Below are 18,068 nucleotides of genomic sequence, written 5' to 3'. Positions count from 1 at the left end.
GACACGTCCGCCGGCTCCGCAGGGCCCTTCTAGGCCTCCGCGGCGCCTCTCTATGGTCCGTTGCCGCGTTGCGAGTGGATGTCATGGCGGCCGGCGTCGAGTTGGCAGGAGTTGCTCACAGAACTGGGGCGAGTCACTGAAGCAGAGGAAGAGGCGGCCCAGCTGGACGGCGGGAAGTCGCGGGGATGAGCCGAGGCCCCACGGGGGTGACCGTGTGACCGGAGGCGGGCCCCCGGGAAAGGCCCAGGCCGGGCCCCCGCGTTTCTATGCGGAACGGGACTTTGGTGGGAACCCCCGAAGCCCGCGTTGCCTAGGAACCCCGCCCGGTGTCATCGCATCCTGAGGGTTTAGGTTTTGGAGCGAAGGCAGCCGCTCGAGGACGTTCGGCGGCGGGGGTCGTCGGACGGCGCTGGACGCGCTTTCCCGGAGCGGAGCGGATCGGGTGGTTCTCTAACCCGCGGCGATGTCGTCCTGGTTGGGGGGCCTCGGCTCCGGCTTGGGCCAGTCGCTGGGTCAAGTCGGGGGCAGCCTGGCTTCCCTCACGGGCCAGATTTCAAACTTTACGAAGGACATGCTGATGGAGGGCGCGGAGGAAGTGGAAGGTACCAGCTGGGGCGAGGGGGAGGGCCTTCTGGGCCCCGGGAGCGTGCGTTCGGACCCCACCTCCCTCTGTCCGGGGACGCTGACGGGTCGCCGGGGAGGTCACCCCGCCCCTCCGCGCTCGGCGCTCCCTTCGCCTCCTCCGACCCGGGTTTCCCGGAGGAAAGGCCGCTGGCGTCCGGGGGGAGGTCGGGTTCTCCGCCCCGTGAATGTCGGGATTCCTCCGGGCGGAGCGGCGCTGCTCCCGCGTGGAGTAGTTTTATTTTTGTTTGGTTCGTCCACGCCCACCGCTCGCTTTGTCCTGAACTTGGGGGCGGAACTGATTTTGGATACTTTTCCTTGATCTGACGGTTTTTTAAAAAAAATGTGTGTATGACACAGTCACTTTTATTCCCTTTGGTTTATGTAACAATGGCAGTCACTCATGCAGTGCTTAGTGTCGCTCACCCTGTCCGGTTTGAATATATTGTTAGTGAAACACAGCTATGTTTTTCCCGTTCGTTATTTTATATATTTTTTATGTGTTTTTCTGCCCAATCGCCCGGTGGAACAAGGGAGAGAGTCTGTTCTTCGGGGGCATCCTTAGCCACCTTCACTCGTTTTTTAAGTCCTCGTTTTGGTTTAACTGATGAACAGCGACTCAGAGTTGCGTGTTGTTCGATGGTTACTTACTATTTTGATTTCTTGATACTTCTTTCAACAAGTAGCATCTAGATCAGAAGAGTCCTTTTTTTTTTTTTTTTTTTTTTTTTTAGGACCGTTCTAAATGGGTTTATTAAAAAGAGTATTTGCAGAGGTGTGGAGAGGGTGGAGAGCAGCCACCTGGCACGGGGACGAGGTGTCACCGCCCCCACGAGGGGCGGGCTCAGAAGGGTTCTGGAATCCTGACCTGGGTCTGCCTCCGGGCCTAGGACGAGAGCAGTTCCTTTGACAGCTTTACTTTTTGTGCATCAGTACACTTAGCATTCTGGGTTGATTTCTAAAATCCTGTTTGGACTGAGCCTTCATGTGTATTTGGCCGAAGGAAAGTGAGTTTGACAAAAAGACAGTACTTAAATTTAGAATTTCTGTGGGTGCGTTTAGAGGGGAGGAAAATTGGTGCGCTCCCTAAATCCATTTTACTGCTTGGGGTATCCCTGGGGTGGGGCCGGTTGGGAATGGGGGGGAAAGGGATTCTTCCTGTGTTGGGGAGGGAAAGGGTCAGGGAGGTCAGTCAGAAGCAGGGAAGGGCCCCTGACGCGGGGAGGGACCAATCTCCCCTTGTATACTACACAGGGGAAAACAGCTGGCCATTTCTTTGACCCTAAACCAGAAAATATGCGTACCCCCAACCTGGATGTCCTGCAGGCTTAAGGTGGAATTAATTTTGTTCTTCCCACCAAACGTGTCCCTATAGTCTCAGTCTTACTGGTGTCACCATCCACCCGTCTCCTAGAATAGAAATGTTCGTCATCTTCGCTTTGCCTCTTTTTCATCTTCCAGTTGGTCACTAATCTTGGTCATCCTGTGCCAGAATTGTTACTTTTATCTGTCCTTCCCTTAATTACTCCTATTTCTTTAGTTCATACCCCATTATCTTTCCCACTTTGTCATCCATTTCTCCCTGTTCCACTCCTTTTTCTATTGAGTTGCCAGTTACTCTTCTAAAACAAATGTGCTTTAAAATCTCTTGACCCTGACTTCCTTGATAAAATCCAAACCTCTTAATTTTGGGAGACCAGAAACCTATCCTATCTGGGTTCAACCTACCTTTTCCAGTCTTACCCCTTGTTCCCACCCCTCTCTTCCAATTGCCAAACATAATGCCCATTCACATACACATACACATACACATACACATATGTGCTTGCATCCAGAGCTATGCCACATGGAACTTTGTGTACCTACACAACTTCAAGCCTCTGCATGGGAAGTCCTTCCTTTTCTACTTCCTCCTCTGTCCTCCTTTGCCTGGGAGACAATTTTTCCTGTGTGACCCTGCTCACATGTCAGGGACTTGGTGGAATCGTTCTCACTCCGTGGCAGGTTAGATTGATTGCAGGCGATCTGTGTTCTAGCAGAACTTCGTGGGTCTCTGACCGCACTCACCATGTTGAGTTATCATTTATCTCTTCCCTTGATGCCCAGGGTGAGGACTGTATTTTATTTTTCCTTATGTGGCATTTTCCCTGGTACATAGTGGATGCTCAGTAAAAATTTTGCTCAGTGATTAGAAATCTTCAAAGTTGCTTAGTGCTTTTGTTTTCCTTTGTATTAAAATAGGACTTGCTTAACACCTAATTACTGGTTTTATAAATCATTTAAAAATCAGGTCAGAGTCCAGTTCATTGATTCATGCAACAAGTATTTATTGAGTGTGTATCCTGTGTCAGCGGTGAACAAGATAATAGTTCTCAAATAGTACTGTTGGTACAGCTTGAAAATCATCCCTGTTTACAATATCAGAAAGTTGCTATTCTACCAAGCAAACACTGTACTGATTTATTCAAGGTTAGGAGCTTGGGATATTAAGTCAAACATGGGTTGAAATTCTCCTTCCATATATTAAAAATTGTGGGCTCTTTGGCAAATTATTAAGTACTCAATCTCTAAAAGGCAGAGTTTCCTTATCTGTTAAATAGGGATAATCATATCTATCATGAGGTTGGGAGGATTAAATGATGTCATGAATATAAAACACTTAGCACTGTGCCTAGAGAATAGTAAGCATTACTAAACGGTAGCTGTTGTTTTTGTTTTCCCTCTGTGAGGAATAATTTTTTGTCTGTATTACATCTCCCCTTTATTCTTAAAAAGGCCAAGATTTTTTTTGGGGGGGTGGGTGGGAGAGGTAACTTTGTTTTATCCCTCTTTGAAACAATTGCTGGTCTATAATTACCTTCCTAAACAGATTAGATTATAATTTGTTCTCTTCTGACTAGCAATTAGACAGTCCTGTCAGAGTTTTAAACAAGATGTATAAACAACCACAGAAGCAACTGCACCTGGTGATTTTCAAAACAAGAAGAGTGGGTTTGTCACTTTTATTGTACGCCACTTGTATTTTCTTCCAATTTAAACTGTAATTCAGAGAACTTATTTTTATAGTATTAAAGTGCTATGAGTAATGAAAAATACTAGTACTTAGGAAAAAAACCTAACTGTGCATGATAATTTTCTGGTCGCATGAATGGTGCTTTGCCACTACTGACCTCTGATTCTTTTCTTACTGGTATATGAAAGTGTGTGAACCTAGACTAAGCTATTCCTATTAGACAAAATTTTTTTAAAATTTATTTCAGAGAGAGGAAGGGAGGGGGAGATAGAGATAGAAACATCAATGTAGAGAGAGAATCATCAATCAGTTGCCTCCTGCAAGCCCCCTACTGGGGATCGAGCCCATAACCTAGTCCTGTGCCCTGACAGGATTCCAACCAAGGATCAAGGCTCAACCACTGAGCAACACTAGCTTGGCTGAGCTATTCCTATTGTAAATAAATTGTGTCTATGTTATTTGAAATAAGTGTTCTTGTAGCATATATTCGTTCTTTGTTTCTAGGTCATTAATTATTTGATAGTAGTGGGAGCAGAAGTTAGAAATAAGGCCTTAAAACCCAGGTGTATAAATTTCATCTAAACACAGAGAGATTTCATTTGTAAAACTTAATTTTCCAAACTTTAATGAACACTTCCAAGGAATAAAGGAGAATATCCTAGGGTGTATAAGATAGGCAAAAAGAATGACTTCTCTGACAGTAAAGAACACTTGTAGCAGTAGGAAGTAGTGATAAGATCAAGTAATATTTATCTTCTAAATAGATTCTAGGATCAGCATACCATTCTGTTTAAAGCTCAGTGCTGTATATTTCCCTTACAATGCCTGTTTATTAGTTTATATGGTGTTGATCTTATATTCAGTATGTGCTGTTTCTTTTATAGCAGAATTACCTAATTCTAGGAGAAAGGAAATTGAAGCCATTCATGCAATCTTAAGATCAGAGGTAAGGAAAATTAAAGACTACCGTTGAACTTAGATTTTTCTTTTTCAAAGTCATGAAAGTTATTCATGCTTTATTTTGGCCCTCTCTTTTTTATACACTGCTTGCCACTTTTTGTCTCTTGCTCTTTAAGTTTTTTAAAGCATTATCAACTTCCTTTAGATGAAGACTATATATGTTACTGCACTTTGCTATGTAATATTTCTATCTCTGCTTCTCTATGCTGGGAGTAGGAAAACTGCTAAATATCGAAATAATAATGGTACAATTTATCATTGTCAAGGATTTACTGTGTTCTGACTGTGCTAAATTAAATTGCACACTTAAGTAATGTTTGTATACAGAAAAATTAATAATATAGGTATAGCAAATTACTTTTACCATCTTTTTCATTATTAGTTAGTGCCTTGTGGTGTCTAACTCTGGACATTATGCATACTTAACAGGGATGAGGAAAACTTGGAAAGGGTTCAAAGGAAAGCCACAAAGAACATGAAAGGATTTAAAGTGAGATCTGTTATAAAGTATGAGACATTCAGTGATTTAGTCCAAAAATAAGAGCAGTGAGGGAACACAATCATATTTTAGGAAAAGACATTCTTAGAGGACTGTAACAAGCATGTTTTCCTGTCTGTTAAGCTCATAAAAAGAGAAAATTGAATTTGAAAAAATTTACTTACAGCAAGCATTTTTGAGTTTTGGTCGAGATTACCAAGATGAGATTGCGGAATTTGCAGATAGAAGACCTCTCAAGAGGAATTACAGTGATATTTTGCCTCCATAGAAAAGGGCAGGTTGGTGACACGTTAGAGACGTTTTCTGTAATTACTTAGTAAGTAGATGCTTTTGTGACAGGTGAACTTAATTTCTTCTTTTTTGTAAGACTGAGATAGGAAATTGTTCCTGTAGTCCCTAGAGCAGGGGTAGGCAAACTTTTTGACTCGAGGGCCACAATGGGTTCTTAAACTGGACCGGAGGGCCCGAACAAAAGCATGGATGGAGTGTTTGTGTGAACTAATATAAATTCAAAGTAAACATCATTACATAAAAGGGTACGGTCTTTTTTTTTTTTTTTTTTTTTTAGTTTTATTCATTTCAAACAGGCCGGATCTGGCCCGCGGGCCGTAGTTTGCCCACGGCTGCCCTAGAGAAACCTTTAGTACAGACCACCCAGAAAAATTATATGGCAGTTGTGTGTAGTAGCTTTAATTTTGGTAAATTCACTAGTGTACATTTTGGGGGGAAATAGTAAATAGGGTTAACGAGCTTAATGAATGTCTGCTCTGTTATAGAGCTTGACAAGGGAGATAGAAAGAAACCTTCCATCCCTCTTTGATCTCAGGTCTAATCTCTCATAGTGTTACCATTGGGCTACATGGCAAATATGATTCTAGTGTTTAGAAATACATATTTTTAGTATGACACATCCCCAAATGAAAACCTACTTCCTCTTTTGGTGCTTATCCAAAGTAATGTGAGCTACTCAAGTACTAGAGGAAAACATACTATTGGGCTTCCCAAGGGCTTTATTTTCTAAGGTGATTTTAAATGTACATGATTCTTGCCTTATGTCAGCACATAAGCATTTCACACCCTAAATCCTTATGTGACTGTGCAATGAAAGAATAAGGTGAAGATATGATTGAAGCCATCAGGGAAATTACAGTATAAAGTTTTAGTTTAGACAGAGTGCAGTGTGTTTTCCAGAGGAAATTAGACTTCTGTACAGATGTTAGTATTTGAAGGTGACTGAATTAGCTGGGTTTCTTTAGTTGCAAGTAACAGCAACCAATCTAAGCAAATTTAACCCTCTATACCAAGAAAAATAGTTATTACATTTACCATCTGGATCCAATGGGCTCTTTTAATTTTTTAAATATTAAATCATTTTATAAGTAATTTACAGAAGTAAGAATGAAGTCATAGTGAAAAAATTTATTATTTTAATAAGAGTTTATATAGCAAATCCAAAATTCTATTCTATATGTTTCTGGTTTTAAAAACATATACTCAAAATAGGCAATGTTCTTTGAATGCAATTTACTGCTTATTAATTCTTATGCATGAACTGGATTATATCTTATCTTGTAAATATTGATTCTAGATTCACTTATATTTCTAATAGATATTAGCTTATTTATTTAACTTCTGTTTCTTTATTTGTGTCACTAAACCCAATACTTTTGAAAACTCTGATGGTTCATGATTTTGCTTGTCATCTTTGCTCTATAATTGCAAAACATTTTTATTCTTTGATTTATTAATGCCAATTTAAAGGATCAATCCTTTGAATTTTTTTCATCTTTAAGTTATCTGTTTCCTCCCAGTCATCTGCCTTCAGCATTTACCCCTGTATGAACTATATCAAGTAAATGTTCAAATGTTCATACTGAAAGAATACTGTCACATCTCCATTTAGCACAGTGGGAATGGTTCAAGTTCTTATCAAAAAACATTGTGAAATAAAATATTTTCTTATTGAATGACTAACTTGATGAGAACACTATATTTCCTTTTTATTCTTAGGGATGTATTGTTGAGTCATCAGTTCTTGAGTTTGAGAAAATTTACTGAGGATATTGTTATTTGAAGATTTGTCTGAGATTTTGCTTCTATACTCAGTTTCACCATAACTGTTAGACTCTAGAATGCTGTTTTCTATCTCTTTGCATTGATCTTCTCAGTTGTGTAATAATTGTTTAATATTTTTTGTTTTCTTCTCTTTGTTAAAAAATGAAAATTCTGAATTTTCAACTGTGTTCAATGAAAGCAAAAAAAAAAAAAAAAGCTACAAAGATGATATCTCCAGATAGTTTTTATCTTTTTAAAAAGATGATGCAATACATTGGGCAACTCAGTCAGAAAACTGGTTATTTCATTATTGCATCATTCTTTTAGAAGATTCCACCAGTCTTTCATTTTCTTATTATTTAAATTGTTTTTAGCATAGTGGGAATAATTGATGAATAATGACAAAATAATTCTTAGGATGATAAAATAGCAAAATGTTTCAAGATATGGAAAACAAGAGCATTATAATCCCATGATTATTCTTAGACTTATAAAAGGGCCCAATGTATCCTGTGGTACTTGCAAGATAGAATGAGTTTTATTCTGTTAAATAAATGTATTTTCTCTGTTTATTGGAAGACCTCTAAAAAAGAAGAAAAGTCATGAAGATCAGTTATTTATTTATTTATTTTTTCAATCCTCACCTGAGCATATTTTTTCCTTTGATTTCTAGACAGAGTGGAAGGGAGGGAGGAGGGGGAGAGAGAGACAGAGAAGCATTGATGTGAGAGAGACACATCGATCGGTTGTCTCCTCCAGGCGTCCTGACCAGGCTAGGGAACCTGCAACTAAGGTGTGTGCCAGCAGTTGAACCTGTGACACTTGGGTCAGTGGGCCAACGCTCTATAACCACTGAGAAAACCAGCAGGGCATGACCTCAATCTTTTTTGATAGTTAGGACTACTCAAAAAGGACACTCATAGGCTAAAATTGGTTCCAGTAGACCTTGATGGTATAACAAGGATTAAGCAGAATGGAATAATTTAAGAATAAGAGTATCATGGATTCCAGGGGCAGAAATTGTAGCCAGTCTTTGAGAAGGATCTGCAACCAGAACTGGAGCCCTCAGGAATCTTTCTCTGTCATAGATCCTCTCTTCTTTTTTGTGTTTATTCTTTTCTCCTTTCAGACTAGCCCCCTCTGCTTCATATTCCACATGATAGAAATAGCCCATGACAGTTCCTGGTGTGTTATGGGTCAGCACATGAAGTCTGTCCTTCATGTGCTTTATTAACCTTTCTGATTCACACTGCTAGGGAGATGAGGAGAGACAGCCAATTAGATATTGGCCAAATTTAAAGTTTTTGAGTTCTACTTATTCAGCAGAGTTAAAGGTAATCTTATGTATTGTTTGTGAAAAAGCCTAGAGTGGATTTTTATGACTAGGCTTTGACTTCACTATATTGTATTGCTTCAGTTATGTATGGTGTTTTTCATGTTAACAGAAAATCATGTAAGAGCAGCCAATAGAATAGAAAGTGGTTGTGTGACCATTGGTCCTGTTTCTTATTAATATTTCTTCAACATAAACAAGGTCTGGTTAGATTTCTGGAGATAGTCTCCCAAACTAGGATTTGTGTATATTCTAATTTTTCCATTAATTTACTCCACTGATTTTTCTCTGGGAATTCACATAATCTTCCTGGATCATAATTTTCACATCTGTCAATATAAGAAACTAGAGGCCCCGTGCATGAATTCATGCATGGGTGGGGTCCAGCCAGAGAAGGGGCCAGCCCCTGGTTGAATTCCCGGTCGAACTGCTGGTTGAGGGGACAATTTGCATATTTGCCTTTTATTATATAGGATTCCTCGAATATAAGAAGAGAACAGATGACATCCTCAAAGTGAAAAAGTCTTCGCCTCCTAACAGCAGCTTTCTTTTCCACCATCAGGCTCCTCAGACTCAGTTATTATTGTTAAACTGTGTTTGTAGATACATTAGTAGAAGTCTTAGTAAATTATTATCTGTAATAATTTGTAAATTCCTTTTTGCAGAAAGTTTTAGGGTTCATTTCTCTTGCTCCGTTATGTACTTATTCATTCAGATTTCAGAATATGATAACAGGTCAAGATTTAATATTTAGGTATATAAAATTTAATATTTTTGTACATGTCAATATCTTAAAACAAAGGACTGTAATATCTAGATTCATTGAATTATACTTAGAATATTTTGTATAATTCAAACTGTAGTTTTTCAAACCAAGTAGTTTTTACATTGGAATTTTAGAGGCGCCCCTGGAATTTAGGCAGACAAGTGATGTAAGGCTTTGGCCTTCTATCTGTACTTCAGCCAGAAGTCTTTTTAAAAAATATTTCTTTAAGAAAGTTCTTCTGTTTGGAGAGAAAACAAAAGTTTAAATATGTAATCTAGTTCATTCATTTACCAGACATTTACTGCCTATTACATGCTAGATACTCTGTATAAAAAGATGGGGTAAACATTGATCAGTGGTTTGGTTTTAGCAGAAAATCAAACTGAGAAAGATTTATTTTTTAATTTTGCTTTAGAATTATGCATAATCTCTATAAACATGCTTATTGCACTAGTAACTTTAATGAAACGTGTATTTTAAAGACCAGAATTCTGTCACTTCTATTTTTTACATCTTTTTTTTTTTGTATAAAACATTGTTTTCATAATGCCGTGAAATAACTATTACTAACGTTTTACTTTTTAGTCTCTTTGTTAAAATACTTTTTTCTTTGCTTCTAGAATGAAAGACTAAAGAAACTTTGTTCTGATCTAGAAGAAAAGCATGAAGCTTCTGAGCTTCAAATAAAGCACCAATCTACCAGTTATCGGAATGAACTGCAACAGAAAGAGGTAAAGGTTATTACAGTTACTTCATACTTACTTCACTGAACAGTATCTAGGACGTTTTCAAGAGTTGTAATATAAATCGAGCTATATTTAGATCCTTAAAAAATTATATATATATTTTTTTATTAAATCTTTATTTTTCAGATTACATTTTTTCCTCTTCCCCCCCCCCATAACTTTTAAAATTCTCTAAATGATGATTTAGTCTATTCACACACAAAAAAAATCTACCACCAATTATTCTCTTTACATTATCTATAATAATAAAAGCATAATATGCTAATTAGACCAGACGTCCTTCCGGACGAAGCCGGGGCTGGGAGGGAAGCCGGGTCCTAGGTGCCAGAGGAAAGCTGGTGCCGGCAGCCAGAGGAAGGAAGGCCTACTCTTGCACGAATTTTGTGCGTCGGGCCTCTGGTATAAAATATCTTTAGGCATCTGTTGCTTATAATTTCTCATTTTATGAAACCTAATTTCTTATCTCTCTACCTGAAATTGTTTGAAATCTGTGATCATTGCTAATTTTAACTACAAGTGTTAATATATGCTCTGTTGGCATTTACTTGATTTTTCCATGGAAAAACAGAATATTAAGTATTTCATAGTTGACTTATACTGTCATATAAATTTTTTCTCCTTTAGTTTGACAGAAATAGGTATTTTGGAATTAGCTTTTCTTTGCAGTTCTGGTAATAAATATTATACAATATAACCAATGTTATCATGAATCCTTAAAATATAGACTATGTCTCTATGTTTCATTCTGTTGTTGAATTCTCTTTAGTGTTCAGTACATAACTAGAATTCAGTAAACACTTCTATTGAATAGAACCATGTCTTGTTTAATTATCCAGATCACTTGGGTATTCTTCATTTTGTTGATAAAATGTTCATTTTTACCATAAATTCATATTTGGGTTTTTTAAATTTAGATGCACTGATTTCTAGTTCTTTTAGTGACATATTAAGATGAAAAATTAAAGCAAACCACCTTAAAGATAAATACACACATTTAAAGAAGAGCTTAATTTCCAGTCTGTTGGGAATTTATTTCATAAAGTAGAATAGAATGAATTACTACAAAAATGAATATAAAAACGCATAACTACAAGTTCAAATTAAAAACCCACCTTATTTTAAAAGGCTCAACAGATATAAAATTATTCTGTCAAATTGGTTTAAAAGTCTTTAAGCCTTTTGAATTTCTGTCCTTTTCATGGACAGGTAGCAAACATTCATGTCATCAGTCCACACATCACGCTTTGAGTAGCATCGACTTACAGATATTACAATAGAGCAATAGTTCACATCCAGGGGTTTATAGCTGAATCATAACTGGCACTTAAAAAATACACCAGCTCATGTTTTCCAGGAGATTGTGGGTTAGCATACTGGGAAGAGGCCCTGGTATTGGTATTTTTTGAAAACTTCATAGGTGGTTTCATTGAAAATACCACTGTGGAAAACTTTGGCATTTTATATTCTACTTAACTATTGATATTAGACCCCCAAATTAAGAATTCAAGTTTAGAAATGCCTTTGTTATTATTAGAGTTTACACTTTTTAACTCTACAACTTGATATAAATGTCTCTTGTATAATGAGAACTTTCTTTGTATTGTAGCTACATTTGAAAAAAAATGTGCATTTTAGTACTCTTTACCAGAATGAAAGATAATATATGAACATACTTTAGCAGAATCTATTTGCTGTCCTCACTGTGATGTTCATATTCTTAAAGATGCAATTTGCCTCATACTGTGTATAGAAAAATGAATGAAATCTGTGCACTACTATTAGAACCTCCATTAGAGAAGGAACTCTGATGTGCAAAACCTGTTTGTTGTGACATTTGACATAGTTGTGTTTGGTATTTGTTTGTCTCTAGTTGGTTGACGTTACCCGTGTAGAAATGCTATATTACTTGTTGGCTTGTCTTTTCAAGTATCCAGTTTTCCTCGTTGCAGAAGGGTGTCTTCTGGACTAGCTTGAATATTTTAGGAAGCTTATTTCAGAGCTCTCTAGCTTACTTCTGTTGTCTCAGGTGCATGTGGCATTATGGTTAAGTCCTGTGTTCATAATTTCTTTTGGACAATGACTTATCAATACTCTGCTCAGGGTTTTAGAATCTTTAGTATGTTTTCTCTCTGAGTAGAGTCAAATTTTCACTAGCCCCTCTTTGCCAAGACTAAAGCCAAGCCCTCTGTCAATGCATGATTTCCTTCTAATTCTCATGAGACAGTAACTATAGTCTCACTGTGTTATCATAGAAGACTGGATTAATAAATCAAAGCATTCTCCCAATAGCATTGTACAGACCACAACAAAGTTATTCCTGATTCATGGTGCATTTTAAGCCTAAATCCAGGCATAATCAGTTACATAAGAGTCTTCCAACAAATGTCCTCAAGAAACTTTCCAATGCATAGGCTAACACAGCTTTTACTTCCTCATCATTTGAGGTTTGATAATCACAAACAGAACTCTGAGGAATTGCCTGTCCTACCTGATACATAGAAGCTAGTAAATCCATGTTTAACTAAGAAATCCCATTGCTTAGTAAAACATTATCTATGCTTTAACTATGGTAATAGTATTTGCTTTTAAATAAAAATGTATGGTTGAGATGTTATAGAAAACTTAGATTCAGTTGATAGCATACAATCATTGGATAATGTTAAATTATTATGACTTTTAATTTTATGAATCTAGAACAGCGGTTCTCAACCTGTGGGTCGCAACCCCTTTGGGGGTCGAATGACCCTTTCACAGGGGTCGCCTAAGACCATCGGAAAACACATATATAATCACATATTGTTTTTGTGATTAATCACTATGCTTTAATTATGTTCAATTTGTAACAATGAAATTGGGGGTCACCACAACATGAGGAACTGTATTAAAGGGTCGTGGCATTAGGAAGGTTGAGAACCACTGATCTAGAATATGGTTATTTTAAAGTACCTTCTCTAAAATACGGATTATAAATATATAGGTGGAAATCAGCCATCTTAAAGCCAGACAGATTGCACTACAGGATCAATTGCTAAAGCTGCAGTCTGCTGCTCAGTCTGAAAATTCAGGAGCTGGCAGTGTGCCCACAACCACTGCATCATCATCATCATTCAATTATGGTATCAGCCATCATGCTGCAGCTTTCCACGATGATGACATGGACTTTGGTGATGTAATTTCATCACAACAAGAAATAAACAGATTGTCAAATGAAATTTCAAGGCTTGAATCTGAAGTTGCACATTGGAGGCATATTGCTCAGGTAGGTAAACTTTTCATGAATTTTTAGAAACTGTGAGTGAGTGAAAATACGGGTGCTATGTGTAGAGATTTCATTATCAGAACTATGGACTATAAAATCGAAACTTGCATTCTAATTCTGCCAATAACTTTCTAAGTGATTGTAATCAGATCATCTTTCTCTCTCAGCCTCAGTTTCCCCTTCTGCACAATATTGGGAAGAAATTTTCAAAATAAAAGTGGAGTTGCTGTGGTTGAACCAGCACCTTTCCCCCTGGAGTTCCTCAGGCTTTGCTGCTGGAAATCAGGGCTCCAAGGCACGAGATTTGAAACTACTTGCTTAGATATTGTCTGAGGTTTCTGTTTGCATTAATTACATGTAAAATGAAAATCTGAGAATTGGTATTATAAATTTTAAAAACTATTTTGTGTTGTTTCTCATGCATTAGAAATTAAATACTTGCTATTTTGGGCTGTAAACTTTCTTCCAGGGAACGCTTTTTTGTCTTACATATCAGATTTTATATGTACTACTAAGGCTGTCAGTAGATATGAGATTCAAAATATACTGGGACAGAAAAAATACACTGGCACATTGTTCATATGGGTTTAATTCATGAGTGTATAGAAAAATGAAGTATTTTCTGTCTTTTTGTGAGTGTAATCTAATTATGTAAAGGAGAAATCCTCCCAATTAAAATTATTTCCTGCTTCCCAAGTTGCTAGACATTTCTAATATTCAAAGTAAATCTGGAGAGAATGATCTGTCTGTCCATCTTATGTGTAGTAGTAGTTCTTAAACTTTGTACATGTAAGAATAACCTGGGGAACTTGATAATATTGTAGATTCCCTGTTCTCCCTTAAGAGATTAAGATTTTGTAGCCTATTTTGAGGTGTTGAAAACTGCATTCAAAAAAATAAATCATCAGGTGATTCTGATAATATGAGTAAAACATTTTAAGAAACATTGCTTAGGGTAAGATTTCATAAGGAAGAGATGGATTTTTTGTATGTTTACTTGAGCATACCTTGAATGCCTACTATATGACAGACCTGTACTGGGATATAAAGGTGAAAAAGGCATAATTGGGATCTTTCAGGGAACTTAATTTTCTAGCAAGGCATAATATAAGTTAATATTTGTATTATACTTTACAAGATGTTTCCATATATACTATCCCAATATATGTTATATGATCCTATATAATAAAAGCCTAGTATGCTGTGTCCAGTCATCCAGTTGGCCGTTCAGCCGATCAAAGCATAATATGCTAATGATATGCTAAGGTCGCTCAACTATATGATGTGCACTGAACACCAGGGGGCAGTCCACTGGTCGACCAGTTGCTATGACGTGCACTGACCATCGGGGGGCAGACGTTGTGACCGGTAGGTTAGCTTGCTGCTGGGGTCCAGCCGATTGGGACTGAGCTAGATGGGCCGGACACGCCCTGGAGTCCTCCTGTGATCCCTCCCTGGCTCGCCAACCTCCCACTTCCCTCCCTGGCCCTGATCGTGCACTGGTGGGGTCCCTTGGCCTGGCCTGCACCCTCTTGCAATCTGAGACCCCTCGGGGGATGTTGGAGAGCGGGTTTTGGCCCAACGGTGGAACGACTGTTTGCTATAACATGCACTGACCACCAAGAGGCAGACACTCAATGCAGGAGCTACCCCTGATGGTCACTGAACTCCCCCAGGGGGAGCACTGCTTAGCCAGAAGCCGGGCTCATGGCTGGCGAGTGCAGTGGCGGTGGCGGGAGCCTCTCCCACCTCCAAGGCAGTGCTAAGGATGTTCGACTGATGGCTTAGGCCCCTGTGGGGAGCGAGCCTAAGCAATCGGTTGGACATCCCCTGAGGGCTCCCAGACTACGAGAGGGCACAGGCCGGGCTGAGGGATTTCCTGCCCCCCCCCCACCAGTGCACGAATTTCGTGCACCAGGCCTCTAGTCCTTAATAGGTATGTGAGTATTTATTCTGTTTTACAGATGAGCAAAGTAAAAGTTTAAGTAATATACCCACTGTCACAGTGATTAAGTTGTGATTCAAATACATATCTTTCTACTCCAACCCTAAGTTCTATTATACTGTGTTCCTTCTTAAAAAAAAAAATTGATTTTTAGAGAGGGAGGAAGGAGGAGAGAGAGAAACATTGATCAGCTGCTTCCTGCATACTCCCTACCAGGGATTGAGCCCACAACCTGGGTATGTGCCCTGACTAAGAATCGAACCGGCAACCTTTCGGTGCACAGGATGACACCAACCAAATTCAAATACATATCTTTCTACTCCAACCCTAAGTTCTATTATACTGTGTTCCTTCTTAAAAAAAAAAATTGATTTTTAGAGAGGGAGGAAGGAGGAGAGAGAGAAACATTGATCAGCTGCTTCCTGCATACTCCCTACCAGGGATTGAGCCCACAACCTGGGTATGTGCCCTGACTAAGAATCGAACCGGCAACCTTTCGGTGCACAGGATGACACCAACCAACTGAGCCACACCAGCCAGGGGCTCTGTGTTCACTATTTTATCCAGAGAGCAACTTTTGGTTCCTTAACACACTCTATAGTAAATGTTAATAGAGGTAAATGAACAAGCTTTGAATAAGAAGAATCCAAAAGTTATTTTATTTACTTGTCAAACCAAAGGTTATTCTATACTGGAGTAGAAGTCTTCTGGATGAAATCCTTTTAAAAGATTTTTATTGTTATTATTAGCATTCATTTTAGAAATTACCTTTTAGGACACTGATATAAAGTTGGACAAACTTCTAAAGAATGAGTAAATGACTAGCTCTGCTCATCTGCCAGAAATTTGCATTGGTTCTGCAAAAATAGAAAGGTCCTTTTGCCTTTGTGGTAAAAAGTTATACAGAGACTTTTTAATACGCATTTTGTTAAATAAGTAGAATATTTTGTGGTGTTTTTCTTATTTTGTAAAACGGTTGTCTCCCCTATTAGTTAACATACTTGTGAAGGTATCTTTTTACTTATTGTGTATTACTCACTATTGGACGAGGTTTCTTAAAAGATGCTTGGCATTTTAAAATCAGAATTTGTCTTGGAAATGCCCCATTTTTTAAAAGTATCTTTTAATAAAGTTAGTCTGTGACTTTCTTTTTTATAAGAATATCAATATAATTTTCAAAATCTGTTTTTCTGATCTAGATTTCTAAAGCACAAGGATCAAACAGCTCTGATCAAAGTGAAATTTGCAAACTGCAAAATATTATTAAGGTAAGGCAGATTGTTGGAACAGTGGCTATTATATATTTAAAATTTGCTTATGAAAATCATAAGCCTAAATTAATAAAAGTTGTAAAAGTAACTACAAATTAGGGTATTTATTTCTTTTTACCATTTTATATCTTTTTTAGTCTTTATGACAAGTAAGGTATATCTTTCCAAAGTCATTTGTTTTGAACATTTATTAGGCAGTTTATATTCTGTGTCTTTTTTTCTATTGTATTTCACAAAATGGTCTTTATTAAAATAGAATTCTAAGGTTGCTGAAGTTTCAAGGTTTAGGGTTAAAGGATATTGATAAAATAAAATGCTAATGTTATTCATTACAAATAATTATTTTCTCTTAATGATAGAATTTTGCTAGTTTGATTAGTTTTGGGTTTTATTATTATTACAGTACTAGTGTGGGTGGGTTCCTCAGTCAAACTTGTGTTTGAATCCAGGCTCTACTATTACAAGCTGTGCTTCTTTGGGCACCTTCTGTTTTGTTATCAGTAAAGTAGATGTCATCATAATACCTCGTTTGTAGAATTGTTTTGAAGTATAAATGTAAAGCTCCTTGCCTAGTGCTGGCACATAAGTACATAGGAATAAAGAATACATTCACTTGTCTTCTCAGGAAATAGAAGCTAATTTATAGATTAGGATTCTTCATTACAAGCAGCAAAACCCATCTCTGGCTAAGTAAAGCAAAAGAGGATTGATTGATTGATTGGATTGGAAGGACCCTAGGTAGTTTGTTCACGGGATTGAAGGAAGAGTTGAGCATTTTGGCCTCAGAAAAGACAGGAATGGAAACAGCATTAAGGATCTAAGTAGTGGGACACAGTGGACAGACTCTTCAAGGTGCAGCTATCATAATGCTTCTGGTTTAAGCAATTTCCCTCTTTGAGGGACTCAGCCCAAGATCTAGTTTCCTAGTAGAGAGAGTGGCGGTCTCAACTTGGGTAGCAAGGCATCTTGGTTGACCGTTTGGGAGTCCCAGCAAGACTGGAAGGAAAAAGTGAGCGGGAGGATAGAGTAATAGGACAATAGTCACACATTAGCTAGAAGTTTGACACTGATATTGGTGGAATGTCATTAGCAGAAGTTCATGGTCATGGATGCTAAGGAAAAAAGATATTTTGCTCACTTATTATTTCAGTTTTTTCTTATTGGTATTCCCTCATTAAAAGTAGAAAAACTGCCCTAGCCGGTTTGGCTCAGTGGATAGAGCATCGGCCTGCGGACTCAAGGGTCCCGGGTTTGATTCCGGCCAAGGGCATGTACCTTGGTTGCGGGCGCACACCCAGTGGGGAGTGTGCAGGAGGCAGCTGATGGATGTTTCTCTCTCATCGATGTTTCTGGCTCTCTGTCCCTCTCCCTTCCTCTCTGTGAAAAATCAATAAAATATATATTTAAAAAAAAAAGTAGAAAAACTGTTTTTAAGGCTCAAGAGAGGAAAGGGTGGCTGGAGTCTCAGAATTGTCCAAATGTTGGGCCTGTGTTTAAATTTTTTTCATCCTTAGCACTTTCGGAGAATTATTTTTAATAATACAGACTTTTGGGCAAAAATGAAATAGCTTAGATAAGTTCATTGATTATTAAAGTGGTT

At 38.1% G+C, this 18,068-nt stretch overlaps 1 protein-coding gene across 3 annotated transcripts in view; it reads left to right on the top strand.

The window, feature by feature from the left end:
• Positions 1 to 6: 6 nt before the first annotated feature.
• The window catches only part of TRIP11 (thyroid hormone receptor interactor 11), a 65,208-nt gene continuing 47,146 nt past the window's right edge, over positions 7 to 18,068 (top strand). The window contains exons 1-5 of one of the 3 annotated variants that reach the window (XM_005871201.2): positions 7 to 602; positions 4,522 to 4,580; positions 9,868 to 9,978; positions 12,971 to 13,252; positions 16,397 to 16,465. In XM_005871201.2, the coding sequence (XP_005871263.1) occupies positions 464 to 602; positions 4,522 to 4,580; positions 9,868 to 9,978; positions 12,971 to 13,252; positions 16,397 to 16,465 (660 nt within the window). In that variant the 5' untranslated portion in view covers positions 7 to 463. Of the gene's footprint in view, positions 603 to 4,516; positions 4,581 to 5,259; positions 5,372 to 9,867; positions 9,979 to 12,970; positions 13,253 to 16,396; positions 16,466 to 18,068 lie in introns of those variants that run through there. The other 2 variants (XM_005871200.2, XM_014543688.1) reach the window with 2 other exon arrangements.

This window comes from Myotis brandtii, unplaced genomic scaffold, assembly GCF_000412655.1.
Source record: "Myotis brandtii unplaced genomic scaffold, ASM41265v1 scaffold332, whole genome shotgun sequence".
Lineage (NCBI taxonomy): Eukaryota > Metazoa > Chordata > Mammalia > Chiroptera > Vespertilionidae > Myotis > Myotis brandtii.
Note: the sequence above shows the minus strand (reverse complement) of the source record. Positions and strands in the feature narration are given on the sequence as shown.